Here is a 16,229-nt window from a genome sequence, read left to right on the forward strand (position 1 = left end):
AAGTGACTCCTACCTAGTTATAATGGGTTGGTAAAGCAACTCTTAGTTATAATTAAAACAAAAACATCTTAAATCTTAAAAAGATGGTTAGTTCTGATTTTCTGCCTTTCATTAGCGATGTTTCCCTTTTCTGCGTCTGTATTTTATTGCATCCACCACTTCATTTACTGGTCTTCAATAAACCCTGGGTACAGCTGATGAATGGGAGGAAGCAGCAACTGATAATGTATTTTAGGTGAATTCTTATAGTAGCTGTTTTTTTGTTTTTGTTTTTTGGTTTTGTTTTTGAGACAGAGTTTCGCTCTTGTCCAGGCTGGAGTGCGATGGTGCGATCTTGGCTCAGCGCAACCTCCGCCTCCTAGGTTCAAGCAATTCTCCTACCTCAGCCTCCCAAGTAGCTGGGATTACAGGCATGCGCCACCATACCCGGCTAATTTTGTATTTTTAGTAGAGACAGGGTTTCTCCATGTTGGCCAAATTGGTCAGAAACTCTGGACCTCAGGTGATCCACCCGCCTTGGCCTCCCAAAGTGCTGGGATTACAGGCGTGAGCCACCGTGCCTGGCCTGTTTTATTTTTTGAGTAATAAAGGGATATATTGATCACTAAATACTATATGTATTTTTCTTTGAGTGATAGCTGAAAAATTTTGCCTAACTTGTCATCCTGTATCCTTAATACATTTAGCAAAAGCTAACTCTTAAGTTCTTTGACAATTTTCTGGTGGGTTCTTCCCCGAACTGCTTAGCTGCTGCATCTTCTCTCTTTGAGGGAAGTCCCCTATGACTAGTTACTTATAAACACATTCTTTGAAAACAGGAATGCTGGCCGGTGCGGTGGCTCACGCCTGTAATCCCAGCACTATGGGAGGCCGAGGCAGGTGGATCACGAGGTCAGGAGATCGAGACCACAGTGAAACCCCGTCTCTACTAAAAATACAAAAAAATTAGCCGGGCGTGGTGGTGGGCGCCTGTAGTCCCAGCTACTCGGGAGGCTGAGGCAGGAGAATGGCGTGAGCCCGGTAGGCGGAGCTTGCAGTGAGCCAAGATAATGCCACTGCACTCCAGCCTGGGCGACAGAGCAAGCCTCCGTCTTAAAAAAAAAAAAAAGAAAACAGGAATGTTTGTTTTACATTATAAATGTAATTTGTTTATCGTAGAACATTTGGAAAATACAGGAAAATAAAAAATATTACTGTTCAAAAGTACCGCCACTCGGCCGGGCATGGTGGCTCACGCCTGTAATCCCAGCACTTCGGAAGGCTGAGGCGGGCGGATCACGAGGTCAGGAGACCGAGACCATCCTGGCTAACACCGTGAAACCCTGTCTCTACTAAAAATACAAAAAAATTAGCCAGGCGTGGTGGCGGGTACCTGTAGTCCCAGGTACTCAGGAGGCTGAGGCAGGAGAATGGCGTGAACCTGGGAGGCAGAGCTTGCAGTGAGCTGAGATCGTGCCAGTGGACTCCAGCCTGGGCGACAGAGCAAGACTCCGTCTCAAAAAAAAAGTATCACCACTCAGAGATAAATAAAATGTTATTACTTTGGTGTATGTCCTTCCAGTTAATATTTTAAAATTGAAGTCTAATTTATATGTAGTAAAATTCACTTACTGTTAATATTTCTGTGTATTTTTGGTGTGATACAGTTATGTAGATCTTTCCATTATTGCACAGACTTTCTTCCTGGATTCCTTCTTCTGGCTGTTAAGTGTTACTCACATGCCTTAAAAGTACAGTTTCATTCCATTTTCATGTGTCCCATTTTGCACTGATCACTTTTTCCCCTGTCTTCCACTATAGACAGTCTTTTTATCCCCTTCTTTAGTACCTTACCTTTGAATTCATCCTTATTCAGGTAGAAATTTAGTTTTGATAATATGTTTGCCATGTTCCAGCTTTTGCTCCCTTGGTATTTTGTAGGTCATTAATTTTTACATGAATCTTCTGGTGGAAAGAAATAAAAAGCAAGGCTATCCAGCACTTCATGTATTCAGTACTTTCTTCTATCCTAAATTAAAGTCTGGGGGTTACCAAGCAGTGAAACGATGGACCAAAGGGGTAAATCTCTTTGAACAAGAAATTATTCTGGTGCCTATTCATCGGAAGGTACATTGGAGCCTGGTGGTGAGTAGAGAGGGTTAATGGTTAATTGTTGGACTTGGATAAAGACCATTTTTTAAAAATAATGCTGCCCTTTTCTGCCCTGTGTATAGAGGCCAATAGTATATATTATAAGCATACTCTGCAGTCTCTTTTTAGTTTTTTTTTTAATGTCCCATCCTTCACCCAACCCTTTTAGTTCTTTTTATTTATTCTTTTAAAAATTTTATGTTTATTTTATTTTACTATTTTTTAAAATTAGAGACCAGGTCTCGCTTTGTTGCCCAGGCTGGAGTGAACTGGTGTGATCATAGCTCTTTGCAGCCTGGAAGTCCTGGCAGGTGATCCTCCTGCCTCAGCCTCCTGAGTGACTAGGACTACAGGCATGGTCCACCATGCTTGCCTAATTTTATTTATTTGGCAAGATGGAGTCTTGCTATGTTGCCCTGGTTGGTATCCAACGCCTGGCCTCAAGTGGTTCTCCTGCCTTGGTTTTTCAAAGTGCCGGTATTACAGGTGTGAGCCACCATGCCTGGCCTTTTTTTCTTTTTCTTTCTTTTTTTTTTCTTAATTTTTGTTTTTAGAGACAGGGTCTCATTTTGCCACCCAGGCTGGCGTGCAGTGGCACAACCATAGCTCGCTGTAACCTCCACCTCCTGGGCACAAGTGATCCTCTCACTTTAGCCTCCCAGGTAGCTGGGACCACAGACATGCACCACTATGCCTGGCTAATTTTTTTAAATTTATTTTAATTTTTTTGTAGAGACAAGAGTCTTGTTTTTTTTGCCCAAGCTAGTCTCGAGCTCCTGGCTTTAAGCACTCCTCCCACCTCAGCCTCTCAAAATGATGGGTGAGATGCCACACCTGGCCTCCTTTTTAGTTCTTGAGTTGAACAACTTTTAGAAGGCTACAAGACGAAGTCCTTGTGCTTGAGGAGCTTTCTTTTTTTTTTTTTTTTTTTGAGATGGAGTCTTGCTCTGTTTCCCAGGCTGGAGTGCAGTGGCCCGATCTCGGCTCACTGCAGCCCGCCTCCCGGGTTCAAGCGATTATCTTGCGTCAGCCTCCTGAGTAGCTGGGATTACAGGTGTGCACCACCATACCTGGCTAACTTTTGTATTTTCAGTAGAGATGGGGTTTTACCATGTTGGTCAGGCTGGTCTCGAACTCCTAACCTCATGATCCGCCACCTCAGCCTCCCAAAGTGCTGGGATTATAGGTGGGAGCCACCGCGCCCGGCCGAGGAGCTTTCATTTTTAACAGGAAAGAGTCTTAGTACACATAAGGGTTATTGTATTTATTTAGTTTTGTTTACAAGATAGTACAGGTTTATTGCAGAAAAATGCATTTATAAGGCCTGGTGTGGTGGCTCATGCCTATAATCCCAGACTTCGGGAGGCTGGGGCAGGAGGGGTTGCTTGAGCCCAAGAGTTTGAGACCAGCCTGGGCAACATGTAAAGACCCTGTCTATACAAAAATTTAAAAATTTGCTGGGCGTGGTGGTGCACACTTGTGGTCCCAGCTACTTGGGAGGCTGAGGTGGAAGATTCCCTGAGCCCAGGAGGTTGAGGCTGCAGTGAGCCGTGATCACACTACTGCACTCCAGCCTGGGTGACAGAGTGAGATCTTGTCTCAAAAAAAAAAAAAAAAAAAAAAAAGAAAAGAAAAGAAGAAAAGGAAAAAAAGAAAAAAAAAAAAGATACAGATAAAAAGAAGGCAAAAAAAAAAAAAAAAAGTCTCATCACTCTGAGAGGACCACTAATTTTTTTTAACTTAAAAACACACTTTTTTTTACTAAAGATACATAAGATACATTTTTAACTTAAAAAAAAATTAATACATGTACCAATATAAGTGGGTATCGTTTTTCTTTTTTTTTTTTCTTTTTTTTTTTTGAGACAGTCTCGCTGTCACCCAGGCTAGAGTGCAGTGGCACAATCTCGGCTCACTGCAACCTCTGCCTCCCGGGTTCAAGTGATTCTCCTGCCTCAGCCTCCTGAGCAGCTAGGATTACAGGCGTGTGCCATCACGCCTAATTTTTGTATTTTTAGTAGAGACGGGGTTTCACCATGTTGGTCAGGCTGGTCTCGAACTCCTGACCTCATAATCCGCCCGCCTCAGCCTCCCAAAGTGCTGGGATTACAGGTGTGAGCCACCATGCCTGGCCCATAAATGGATTTCTGAGATACATAAAAAATTTATATTGGTACATGTATTTTTTAAAAGATGCTTTTATTTTTGGAAGTAAAATTCTCCTCTTAACATTTAAGATGTTTCTGGATGTTATCTTTTTCCATTATAGGTGATTGACCTAAGAAAAAAGTGTCTTAAATATCTGGATTCTATGGGACAAAAGGGCCACAGGATCTGTGAGATTCTCCTGTAAGTAAAGGTTGAAAACCTCACTACCGCGTGTTGAGGTGATCTCTCTTCTATCTCATCCTAGGAAGCTGTGTGGATGGTAGTCTAATGTATAGTTAAGGCTCCTTCAGGACTTAGCATGCATTTTATTTTTAATAGCTGATTTCAACTGAGAAAATATGTTTAGTAGCATCACTGGAAACAAGTTTGTCATGTATTATGATGTAAAATAGATCTTATTAGAATCCTGTGATTTGCATTAGATTTCTTTGGGATCGATACGTTATTCTGAAGGTTCTAAGCAACTGTTAGTTGGGGAGTGTTAGTCCTCTAAATTCTTAAGCCCACTCATATCTTTATGCTTTCCATGAGAGTTGGGTTTATCTCAGAACCCAGGGGCAGTGTTTAAAGTGTGTGGTTTGAGGGGACTGTTTCAAATAGTAATTGCTATAATAGAAACCGGTCTTTAAAGCATAGCTACTTCTTAGCTAGGTAAGGTAGTAACATGAGTTCAGTGAGGAAATGCGTCAGTAAGATGGGTCCATTTTTCCTTTTCTGCTCACAATGAAGTTCCTTCTTTTAACTTTACTAAGGACAAATGAATCTTGTGAAGAAAAGTTGTTGCTAACAATAATTCCATATTGTTTTAGTATAAAATAATATTTTTTTATGGTTATCTTGAATGAAAAGCATAGAGAAGAAGATTCTAAAAATCATAAGATACACCAATTGTTTATAAAATGATTTTCTTCTAGTCTTTTCTTTGTAAGATGTGTATAAATTGTGCCCACATACATTTGCGTTCGTACATATACATATATTATCCCATGTATAGAAATGTTCTTACTGGGATCATACAGTATAGTTTGATGTGCTGCTTATAACAGGATTTGAAAATTCATATTTTATTACATTCATGCTTTTTTTTTTTTTTTTTGAGATGGACTCTCATTGTGTCACCCCATGCAGTGGTGCAGTCTCAGCTCACTGCAACCTCTGCCTCCTGGGTTCAAGTGATGCTCGTGCCTCGGCCTCCCAAGAAGCTGGGAATACAGGCTTCCGTCACTACGCCTGGCTAATTTTTGAATTTTTAGTAGAGACGGGTTTTCTCCATGTTGATCAGGCTGGTCTTGAACTCCCAACCTCAGGTGATCCGCCTGCCCCAGCCTCCCAAAGTGCTGGGATTACAGGCGTGAGCCACTGTGCCCGGTGGTCTTTGGCTTTTTATTTTACTTATTTATTTATTTATTTTTTTGAGATGGAGTTTCACTCTTGCCGCCCAGCCTGGAGTGCAATGGCATGATCTCGGCTCACCGCAGCCTCTGTCTCCCGGGTTCAAGAGATTCTCCTGCCTCAGCTCCCAAGTAGCTGGGATTAAAGGCTTGTGCCACCATGCCCAGCTAATTTTGTATTTTTAGTAGAGACGAGGTTTCTCCATGTTGGTCAGGCTGGTCTCAAACTCCTGACCTCAGGTGATCCATCCGCCTTGGCCTCCCAAAGTGCTGGGATTACAGGCGTGAGCCAGCACACCTGGCCTATGTTTTTTTTTATATCTTAATTTTGGTGGGGGCATCTAATGCTTATCAACCTGATATATATTTCAACTTTTAAAAACAAGCATGTACAATTTTTGTAAGCAGACCTCCTCAAATTAAATAAAAAATCCAGAAAGCCACTTTGGGAGGCTGAGGCAGGCGGGATCACAGGCTCAGGAGATCGAAACCATCTTGGCTAACACGGTGAAACCCCATCTCTACTAAGAAAAATACAAAAAATTAGCAGGGCGTGGTGGCGTGCTCCTGTGGTCCCAGATACTTGGGAGGCTAAGGCAGGAGAATGGCGTGAACCTGGGAGGCAGAGATTGCGCCACTGCACTCCAGCCTGGGCGACAGAGCGAGACTCTGTCTTAAAAAAAAAAATCCAGAAAGCAGTCACGTTTTTAAAAAGCTAATGAATATGGATTTGAGAATGGCATATCTGTTTAACATCACAAAGCCCTTTGTAACCATAATGGTTAGTTTCTGTAGGGATTTATTGATGTATTCCTTCTTTGTTTTGCTTTTTAGTCAGTATTTACAGGATGAAAGTAAGACCAAAAGAAATATTGATCTGAATCTTTTAGAGTGGACCCATTACAGCATGAAACCACATGTGAGTGACGATCATCTATATTTGACATACTTTGTTGGATTTACTAATAGTATATTATCCAGATTTGGCTCCCTTCCTGCCCTTCCTCCCTCCCTGCATACTTTTAAAGTACACATCTTTTTTTTTTCTTTCTTTCTTTTTTGTAGAGATGGGAGCTTGCTTTGTTGCCCAGGCTAGTCTCGGGCCTCCCAAAACAAAGTGCTGGGATTACAGGTGTGAGCCACCATGCCTGGCCAGAGTATACATCTTAAGAATGATCTGCTTCTAAATCTTTAGCAATTAATTTAACTAAAATGGTTGCTTAGCTTTCATCTTCTTGTCTAAATGTAAATGTTAACATATGCTTGCATATCTCTCACAGAATTGGGAAGAAACCCAATACATTCAAGTTGGCTGATTTCCCGGTTGGTGCTAATGAAAGTTTACATTTCTTTTCCAAAATTTGGGAGTTTGTTTATTTAAGTCTTAGGATCCCATGCCAAAAAAGCATTTTAATTTCTAAACTGAAAAATTTGGTCCAGGCGCGGTGGCTCACACCTGTAATCCCAGCACTTTGGGAGGCCTAGGTGGGCAGATCACCTGAAGTCAGGAATTTGAGACCAGCCTGGCCAACATGGCAAAACGTTGTCACCACTAAAAATTAACTGGGTCTGGTGGCACGTGCTTATAATCCTAGCTACTCAGGAGGCTGAAGCAGGAGAATCACTTGAACCCAGTAGGCAGAGGTTGCAGTGAGCGGAGATTGCGCCACTGCACTCCAGCCTGGGCAACAGAGCGAGACTGTCTCAAAAAAAAAAAAAGAAAAAGAAAAATTTGAAGGATAAGCTTTGAAATTTCCTAAGGAGAGCACAGATATAAGGAAGAGTCTGTTAGGATGAATACTGTGTTCTGGTATGGGAAATGGAATAAAGAAAACAAATTGCCTTTGTGTATTGTAGTCTGTAGTTTTGTCCATTCTGTGAGAGATGCTAGGCTCGAGAGAAAAATGTGAGGTATCTGCATATGTATGGGTGGTATGTATTTAAGCAAACTTTAAAAATCATAATCAACTTCATTTCTTTGAGTAAACATTGAGCTGTTGTCATCTAGTGTGTTTTCCAGCAGTGGAAGTGGCCTCTCCCGTACTCTTACTAACTTGTGCTAATTCTGACTGATAGCCAGAGTGTGTCAGGGACTGCCAAGATTAGGGCAACACAGGCCTGGAGAAGGTGTGAGCTCAGTGGGTTTAGAATCCACCACCTTTGGCTTATTATGCTCTTAGTGCTGCTTGTAGCAAGTGTTGTTTTTGCCTTACGGCAGAGCTGATCTGTCAAGGCAAGATCCTAATTGGTTAAAGCCTATCCAGGAACTTCTCTCTGTCCGCCTTGAAGCTGTAGGGTCCAAAGCAGTAGTCTTATTTTCTTAGCTAGAGAAGTTACATTTCCGATTGACCACACTTGGCCCTTTTTAAAATTGATAAATGCTTCTGAAATAATTCTGACTAGCATCCCTGGTAGTAAACCTCCTTTCAGTTTGGTTTCTTGGAATGGGAGCTGAGAGATGCAACTCTCACTTTGTGTTTTTCTCTTCTGAAAAGCATTTCCTGTGAGGTCATGCACTGCATCTCATAGTTAGGGTTTCCAATCAAATGCAGAGCCATGGAGAATTAAACAAACACAAGAACAGACCAGAAAGGAAAAGCAGTATTCACAAGTTACATCTTAGACCTGTGGCTTCAGTTCTCACAAGGCCTGTTTTTCCCTTGCTATGATCCATGTTTTATACCACGTAGAGTAAGAATAATTGTGTTTTTTGTATATGACTGTGTGTTTAGGTAATACTTGATTTAATATTTACCTTTATGATATTGTTTACAGCAATATTTAGAAAAAGTCCAAGGAATTCATATTTCATGATGTTTTGCCCTTTCCTCTCTTCCTTTTTCTTTGTAATTTTAGGAGATTCCTCAACAGTTGAATGGGAGTGATTGTGGAATGTTTACTTGTAAATATGCAGATTATATTTCTAGGGACAAACCTATCACATTTACTCAGGTGAGTGAAGACCCTCTTCATCCATTTACTTGTTACTAAGCAAGATAAGGCACTTGGCCAGCGCCTGGCACACATTCAGCTCTCAATAGTAGTAGCTGGCCAGGCGTGGTGGCTCACACCTGTATTCCCAGCACTTTGGGAGGCCGAAGCGGGCAGATCACCTGAGGTCAGGAGTTCAAGACCAGCCTGGCCAACATGGTGACACCCCATCTCTACTAAAAATACAAAAATTAGCCAGGCGTGGTGGTGCATGCCTATAATCCCAGCTACTCAGGAGACTCAGGCAGGAGAATCACTTGAACCCAGGAGGTGGAGGTTGCAGTGAGCCGAGGTTGCACCAGTGCACTCCAGCCTGGGCGACAGAACGAGACTCTGTCTCAAAAATAAATAAGTAAAATAAATAGTAGTAGCTGAGTTCATGCCTGTAATCCCAGCACTTTGGGAGGCCAAGGCAGGTGGATCACCTGAGGTCAGGAGTTCAAGACCAGCCTGACCAACATGGAGAAACCATGTCTCTACTAAAAATACAAAAAATTAGCCATGTGGTAGTGCGTGCCTGTAATCCCAGCTACTAGGGAGGCTGAGGCAGGAGAATTGCTTGAACCCGGGAGGTGGAGGTTGTGGTAAGCTGAGATCGTGCCATTGCACTTCAGCCTGGGGCAACAAGAGAGAAACGCCGTCTCAAAAAAAAAAAAAAAAAAAAAATAGTAGTAGCTGTGCTATTGTTATTGCTGTAAATCTTGGTTTTAGCCCTACTCCTGCCAGAATCAGGGTTATTTTATCTGCTCTCAGGTTTATCCTAGTCTTTGGTGACACAATGGGCACAATTTGCAAATCTCTGAACTCTGGCATTCATTGGTTCCTGTGTATTATTATTTCTAGGCAAAGAAAGAGGTATGTCAGTGTTTAACAGCAGGGGAAAAATGGGCCTGTGAGAACTGAAGCCACAGGTCTAAGATGTAACTTGTGAATACTGCTTTTCCTTTCTGTTCTGCTCTTTTGTGTTTTTTTGTTTTGTTTTTTTTTGTTTTTGTTTTTTGAGATGAAGTCTCGCTTCATTGCCCAGGCTGGAGTGCAGTGGCACAATCTCAGCTTACCACAACCTCTGCTTCCCGGGTTCAAGTGATTCTCCTGCCTCAGCCTCCCCGGTAGCTGGGACTACAGGCATGCGCCACCACACCCAGCTAATTTTTGTATTTTTAGCAGAGATGGGGTTTCACCATGTCGGCCAGGCTGGTCTTGAACTCCTGACCTTGTGATCCACCTGTCTCAGCCTCCCAAAGTGCTGGAATTACAGGCGTGAGCCACCGCACCCAGCCTGTTCTGCTCTTTTGTTTGTTTAATTCTCCATGGCTTTGCATTTGATTGGAACTCAAGTATGTTGGGAATTCTTGATAATTTGTAACAGTGGATTCTCAACCTTTTTACAACTGAGGACAACCTCATTAAAAAATATTTTTCATCCACAGACCTTATTCTGATAGATGTTGTCTACCAAGCAAACTGTACGTGTTCCATGAATACAAACTGTAGTACCAACTCTATTATAATACGAAGTAACTAGAACTCCCATGCATGCTGAATTAATACAATTCCAGTAAAAAATAAAGGCATTTATTGCTTAGTCTCAGCAGTTTTACTAAGAGCAAATGTGCAGTTTTTACTAGATGTTTTGAACTATTTAAAATAATTTAAGAATCATGTGTTAAGACTTTTTAGCCCCCACCCCTAGGTAGGACATCACTAGTTTATTATTATTATTTTGAGATGGAGTCGCTCTGTTGCCCAGGCTGGAGTGCAGTGTGGTGTGACCTTGGCTCACTGCAACCTCCATCTCTCAGGTTCAAGCGATTCTTCTGCCTCAGCCTCCCCAGTAGCTGGGACTACAGGCATGTACCACCATGCCTGGCTAATTTTTGCATTTTTTTTTTTTTTTTTTGAGACGGAGTCTTGCTCTGTCGCCCAGGCTGGAGTGCAGTGGCGCGATCTCGGCTCACTGCAAGCTCCGCCTCCCGGGTTCCCGCCATTCTCCTGCCTCAGCCTCTCCGAGTAGCTGGGACTACAGGCGCCCGCCACCACGCCCGGCTAATTTTTTGTATTTTTAATAGAGACGGGGTTTCACCGTGATCTCGATCTCCTGACCTCGTGATCCGCCCGCCTCGGCCTCCCAAAGTGCTGGGATTACAAGCGTGAGCCACCGCGCCCGGCCAATTTTTGCATTTTTAGTAGAGACAGGGTTTCACCATATTGGCCAGGCTGGTCTTGAACTCCTGACCTCAGGTGATCCACCTGCCTTGGCCTTCCAAAGTGCTGGGATTACAGGCATGTGCCACCACGCCCGGTGACATCACTAGTTTATAGTAAGGGACATCCAACTATTTATAATGATACATCAGGAGTACCTCAATAATGTGAACTTCTTTTTTTGTTTGTTTGAGATGGAGTTTCGTTCTTGTTGCCCAGGCTGGAGTGCAATGGCGCAATCTCAGCTCACTGCAACCTCTGCCTCCCAAGTTCAAGCAAGTCTCCCGCCTCAGCCTCCCAAGTAGCTGGGATTACAGGCATGCGCCACCACCCCCGGCTAATTTTGTATTTTTAGTAGAGATGGGGTTTCTCCACGTTGGTCAGGCTGGTTTCGAACTCCTGGCCTCAGGTGATATGCCCACCTTGGCCTCCCAAAGTGCTGGGATTACAGGCATGAGCCACCGCGCCCGGCCAAGAATGTGAACTTCCGATTTCACTAGAAGGACTAGTTGTACTACGGGTAATTTTGGAGTTGCTTTTTGTGTTGCTTCTTTGCAAATTGCCCAGGTAGTGATTGTCAGTTAAAGCAGAATAATTTATTAAGCAAAACATCTCATTGTTTAATGTTGCCAAATAGCAAAGCAGTCGGCTGTTCTCTGAACCTAACAAGATGAGCTTTTAAAGGGAGAAGTTGCTATCTGAACAGAATTGGCAATATACAACGCCTGGTAGAGTAGAAAGAAACTTGTAGATTTCGTTGTTCTTTATTTAAAGAAATAAGTTTTTCTCATAAAAAACAGAATATGTTCATTTTAGAATGTTTTGAAAATTCATATAAGTAGAAAAGTTGCCTATTTTGCCACCACGTGGATATTTGCAGGACTGTGAAGTTGTACTATACTGTATAATTCTACATCCTACTTTGGTTTTCCTTAACATATGAAAATGCTTATGGTAGGCCGCGAGTGGTGGCTCTTGCCTATAATCTCAGCACGTTGGGATGCTGAGGCGGGCGGATCACCTGCAGTCAGGAGGTCAAGACCAGCCTGGCTAACATGGTGAAACCCTGTCTCTACTAAAAATATAAAAAATAAGCCGGGTGTGGTGGCACATGCCTGTAGTCCCAGCTACGCTGGAGACTGAGGCACAAGAATCATTCGATCCCAGGAGGCAAAGGTTGCAGTGAGCAGATCGCGCCACTGCACTTCAGCCTGGGCGACAGAGCAAGACTCCATCTCAAAAAAAAAAAAAAAAAAAAAAATGCTTATGGTACATATCATGTAATTATAAACTTTTAAAAATGGTTTTATAAGTATGTTCCATGATGTAAAAATGTCAACGCTTAGAAAAAGAACATGGACATCCTGCTTTATTACATGATTACACCTGAAGCTTGTGCTGTGTGCACATTAATATGTAACACGTGCATTGTTTATGGGGTTCTTTGCAGCACCAGATGCCTCTCTTCCGGAAGAAGATGGTGTGGGAAATCCTTCATCAGCAGTTGCTGTGAGAAAACTTTGCCTGGTCCCTCTAGCTGCTGGTGGTTCTTTCACAGACATTTCCATATACCTCATGCATTGTGGGTTAAAAAGTCCCTGCATCACTTCTGTTCTCACAGGTACTGAGCTGTCAAAAGTGCATGAAGGCCTCTCACTGTACTCTATCCTGACTTGGGGTGCAGAGGGCTGCTTGCAATCCTGTTTGTAAGGCTGTGCCTGCTCAGAGCTTTGGACTGTTCAACCCACACAAGAACAAACGCTAATATTTTTTTTAAGAGATTCTTTTCCCTATGAATGTGGGAAATGCAGGATTTATTCTGTGAATTGTTTTCTGTGTGTTTGTTCAGCGTATTCATTCACTCACTCGTTTGCAAACATAATGGGCAGTGGTCATTTACCGCTGCTCTTTTACAGATAGCTCTAAATTACTTGTTTGAACTATTTATTTCTGAAAGGAATGTTACTCAAGCTGCCACTCCCTGCTGAAGAGCAGGAGGGAACTCTCACTGGGGGCGGAAGGAAGTGGAGCTGGAGCAGTAACTGCCAACATGAAGCTGGAGGGTTTGGGATTTTTTTTGTTTTGTTTTTGTTTTTTTTTGAGGCTCAAAAAATGCTGGGAGAAATGCAAATGCTGTGGGTTAGGCTCCCGTTGCCTTTCAGAGGAAGTCTGACACTACAGCGTTGGCGCAGTGCCGTGAACAGTGGGACTGTGCTCAAGGGACTCTGACTATCCAGCACCTTCCGAAGAGTGTTGTGGTCATCTTAAAGAGACTTCCCCTTCTGGAAATGCGGTGACTTGGCTTAGTCTTCAAACTGGATTCATGGATTTGAAGTAACTGTAAACCTAAATCTTCATTTTCATCCCAGATCTGGTTGAGTATAAACCTCAGAATTGTAGGGACTGGCCTGAACTGTTTATTTCAAAAGATACTATTCAATTTAAAGCTATTTTTCCTCAGAGGTTTTGTTTTCTATATATTAAGTCTAGATTAAGTTTTCTACTCACGAAGACTAACATCTCCCCACTCCATCCCCACTGAAATTTGTGGAAGAAAATTTAGTACTTGGCTCTGAGGTTGCCGGTTACACAATAATCTATTTTGCATATGAAAGTTTCTATTTAACTTTTTTGTTCATTAAAAACCTTACTGATGTGGTTATAACTTCAGACAGTTTAGAGTTGGTCAGAACATATTTTGCAAGATCTAGTGCCTAGTGTTGCTTTTCTGATGTAATAAAAGGTTGTCTGGCAGAACCTAAAAAAGTATATGCTGAAATGATTTCTAACCCTCTCCCTACTTAAACCTCCCAGACTCCTTCTGGTTCATAAAAGCAAGAGGTAAAACTGGAAAAATTAGGCATGTGTTACCCATGAATCTACATGCCTGCCCTTTGGAGTGCTCTGGCTGCTGGTCCCAGAGGTGTACTGGTTATAGCTATTGCGGCCAGTTCCCTGAGACTTGTAAAACTCCTGGTTTAGGACATTGGGCCTGTGGTGTGGATGGAAAATGCTGGGCCTACTTGATGGTCAGCCAGAGGCCACGTGGTGGGCGATGACTGAAGCGGGAGCAGGTTGTGCCACACCCCCCTCCCTCCCTCCCGCAGCCCCTGCTCCTTTCCATGGGCTCCTGGCACTGTGCAGTGAGTACTGGGACCAGGCAGCGAGCACAGCCAAAAAGGCCAGAGGTTCATGAGGCCAGCATCACACCAAACGCCTGGCTGTCACTGGGCATCAGCGTGCTTCACTTGAGAGTTTGGTACCATGGTTAAGATCGATTCCGTGCTAGGTAAGTCCTGTTAGGAATGGCAGTTTGTATTCCACCCACATGAATGAGGCTGGGCTTAATGTATTATTTGAGGGGCTTCTTCAGAGCAGTTCTCACTGAGCTTTCCATTAACGTACACTCTTCCGGACGGCTCTTACAACTTCCAGGACATAATGAAATTGGGAAGAGCAGAGTGTTGAAGTCTATAGCATGGCCTTCTGCTGGACTCTGAGTTCCTGAATTGAATGTGAGAGACCACAGGCCATACTTCTCTAGGCACTCACATGTCTCCCTTGGCATAAAGAAACATGTTAGTAATATAGTTTCTTAGATCCAAACAGTTTATTTGGATCTAAAATTTTAAGTGTTCAGTTGAAAAAACAGCTATTGATTTTATTAGTAGCAAATTATCACCATTAAAGCCAGTGTTTTGTTTTTTTTTTTCCCGAGACAGAGTCTCACTCTTCTCACCCAGGCTGCAGTACAATGGTGCGATCTCGGCTCACTGCAACCTCCGCCTCCCGGGTTCAAGCGATTCTCCTGCCTCAGCCTCCTGCGTAGCTGGGATTACAGGTGCCCACCACCACCCTGCTAATTTTTGTACTTTTAGTAGAGACGGGGTTTTGCCATGTTGGCCAGGCTGGTCTTGAACTCCTGACCTCAGGTGATCCACCCGCCTCGGCCTCCCAAAGTGCTGGTATTACAGGCGTGAGCCACCTCACCCAGCCTTTTTTTTTTTTTGAGACTGAGTTTCGCTCTTGTCACCCAGGCTGGAGTGCAATGGCACTATCTCGGCTCACTGCAACCTCCGCCTCCCAGGTTCAAGCGATTCTCCTGCCTCAGCCTCCCGAGTAGCTGGGACTACAGTCATGTGCCACCACCCCCGGCTAATTTTGTATTTTCAGTAGAGACGGGGTTTCTCCATGCTGGTCAGGCTGGTCTCAAACTCCCGACCTCAACTGATCTGCCCGCCTCGGCCTCCCAAAGTGCTGGGATTACAGGCGTGAGCAACTGCGTCTGTCCCTGCCGGTGTGTTTTTAAAATAGTTTAGGGGGTTGAGAAAAGATGCAGTGAGCCATTACCCTCTTTTAGCAGGTAGTCTCTTAAAAATTGATGTAGATTTTAAAAATATACCATTGAGAGCAAGTATCTTTCTCAAACTTGACCTTGAACAGAGCTGGATGGGGGTGGGAGGGAAACAGATTTGGGGCATATGGAAGATACTCTTGGGAGCCCCATATTCTACCTCAGTTACCCAAGGCTATTAGAACCTCTGAATTTTTCCTCCTCTGAAATCCTAAGCACAACTTCAGAACACCATGTCTGATAGCAGATGTCTGCCAGCTGTGAGGAGCTGCTTGATGTGGGGACCAAGGTGTGAGTGTGGGCGGAATGTATCCTAGTAGAAACAGTGAACCTCAAATATGAATAAATAAGCAAGAGACCGAAAGTTAAGTGTGTGACAACCTCAGTACTATAGTTAAGCTACATTCTTTAAATTAGCTTTTGTGAACTAATTGGGAACCTAATCTCTTTTATAACTGTTTCTTTGAGAAAAACTCTGAAGCACCTGATATTCAAACAAACTTATGGTACTTAGCTCATTTGTAAATTGGCGATCTAGCTGGCTGTAGTATTGCTTTGATAATTTTTTTTCTTTTAATTTACCTAATATATATAAGGAAGGGGTTTGGATATATTAAAATAGGTGTTAATTTTATCTATTTACCAATAAATTCATCTCTTTAATTCAATGGCTTTCACTTGTTTTTATTGCAACTCATAGGAATAAGTATTTTATGTTGTGACCACACACACACAGTGTGATTATATATGGACACAAAAATTTCACATACACTTTTGTGAAGTAATATATATCCTTACTATACTCTGGTAGTTTTATTTCAGTTTTTTAAAAAAATTAGGTTGTAACCACCAAGTTGATTTCTCTGTCCGCTAATGAACACATAATGCAGAGAAGGAAAATACCGCTCTAAGTGACCTGACCGCAAGAAGCCAATTAGGTTTAAAACCATAAAGCTTGAGACCAAAAAACCATATAGACTATGAGTATG

General features: G+C 42.8%; 1 protein-coding gene across 2 annotated transcripts in view; it reads left to right on the forward strand.

The window, feature by feature from the left end:
* Positions 1-15,908, forward strand: part of SENP2 (SUMO specific peptidase 2) — a 47,617-nt gene extending 31,709 nt beyond the window's left edge. Inside the window, exons 13-18 of one of the 2 annotated variants that reach the window (XR_009209354.1) lie at positions 1,921-2,124; positions 4,400-4,479; positions 6,525-6,609; positions 8,547-8,642; positions 12,337-14,175; positions 14,609-15,908. Coding sequence is in view for 1 of the 2 variants with exons in the window: in XM_032171829.2 (XP_032027720.2) it covers positions 1,921-2,124; positions 4,400-4,479; positions 6,525-6,609; positions 8,547-8,642; positions 12,337-12,399 (528 nt within the window). In the remaining variant the exon portion in view is untranslated. Of the gene's footprint in view, positions 1-1,920; positions 2,125-4,399; positions 4,480-6,524; positions 6,610-8,546; positions 8,643-12,336 lie in introns of both variants that reach the window. The other variant, XM_032171829.2, reaches the window with a different exon arrangement.
* Positions 15,909-16,229: the final 321 nt, after the last annotated feature.

Source organism: Hylobates moloch, unplaced genomic scaffold (genome assembly GCF_009828535.3).
Source record: "Hylobates moloch isolate HMO894 unplaced genomic scaffold, HMol_V3 SCAFFOLD_13, whole genome shotgun sequence".
NCBI lineage: Eukaryota > Metazoa > Chordata > Mammalia > Primates > Hylobatidae > Hylobates > Hylobates moloch.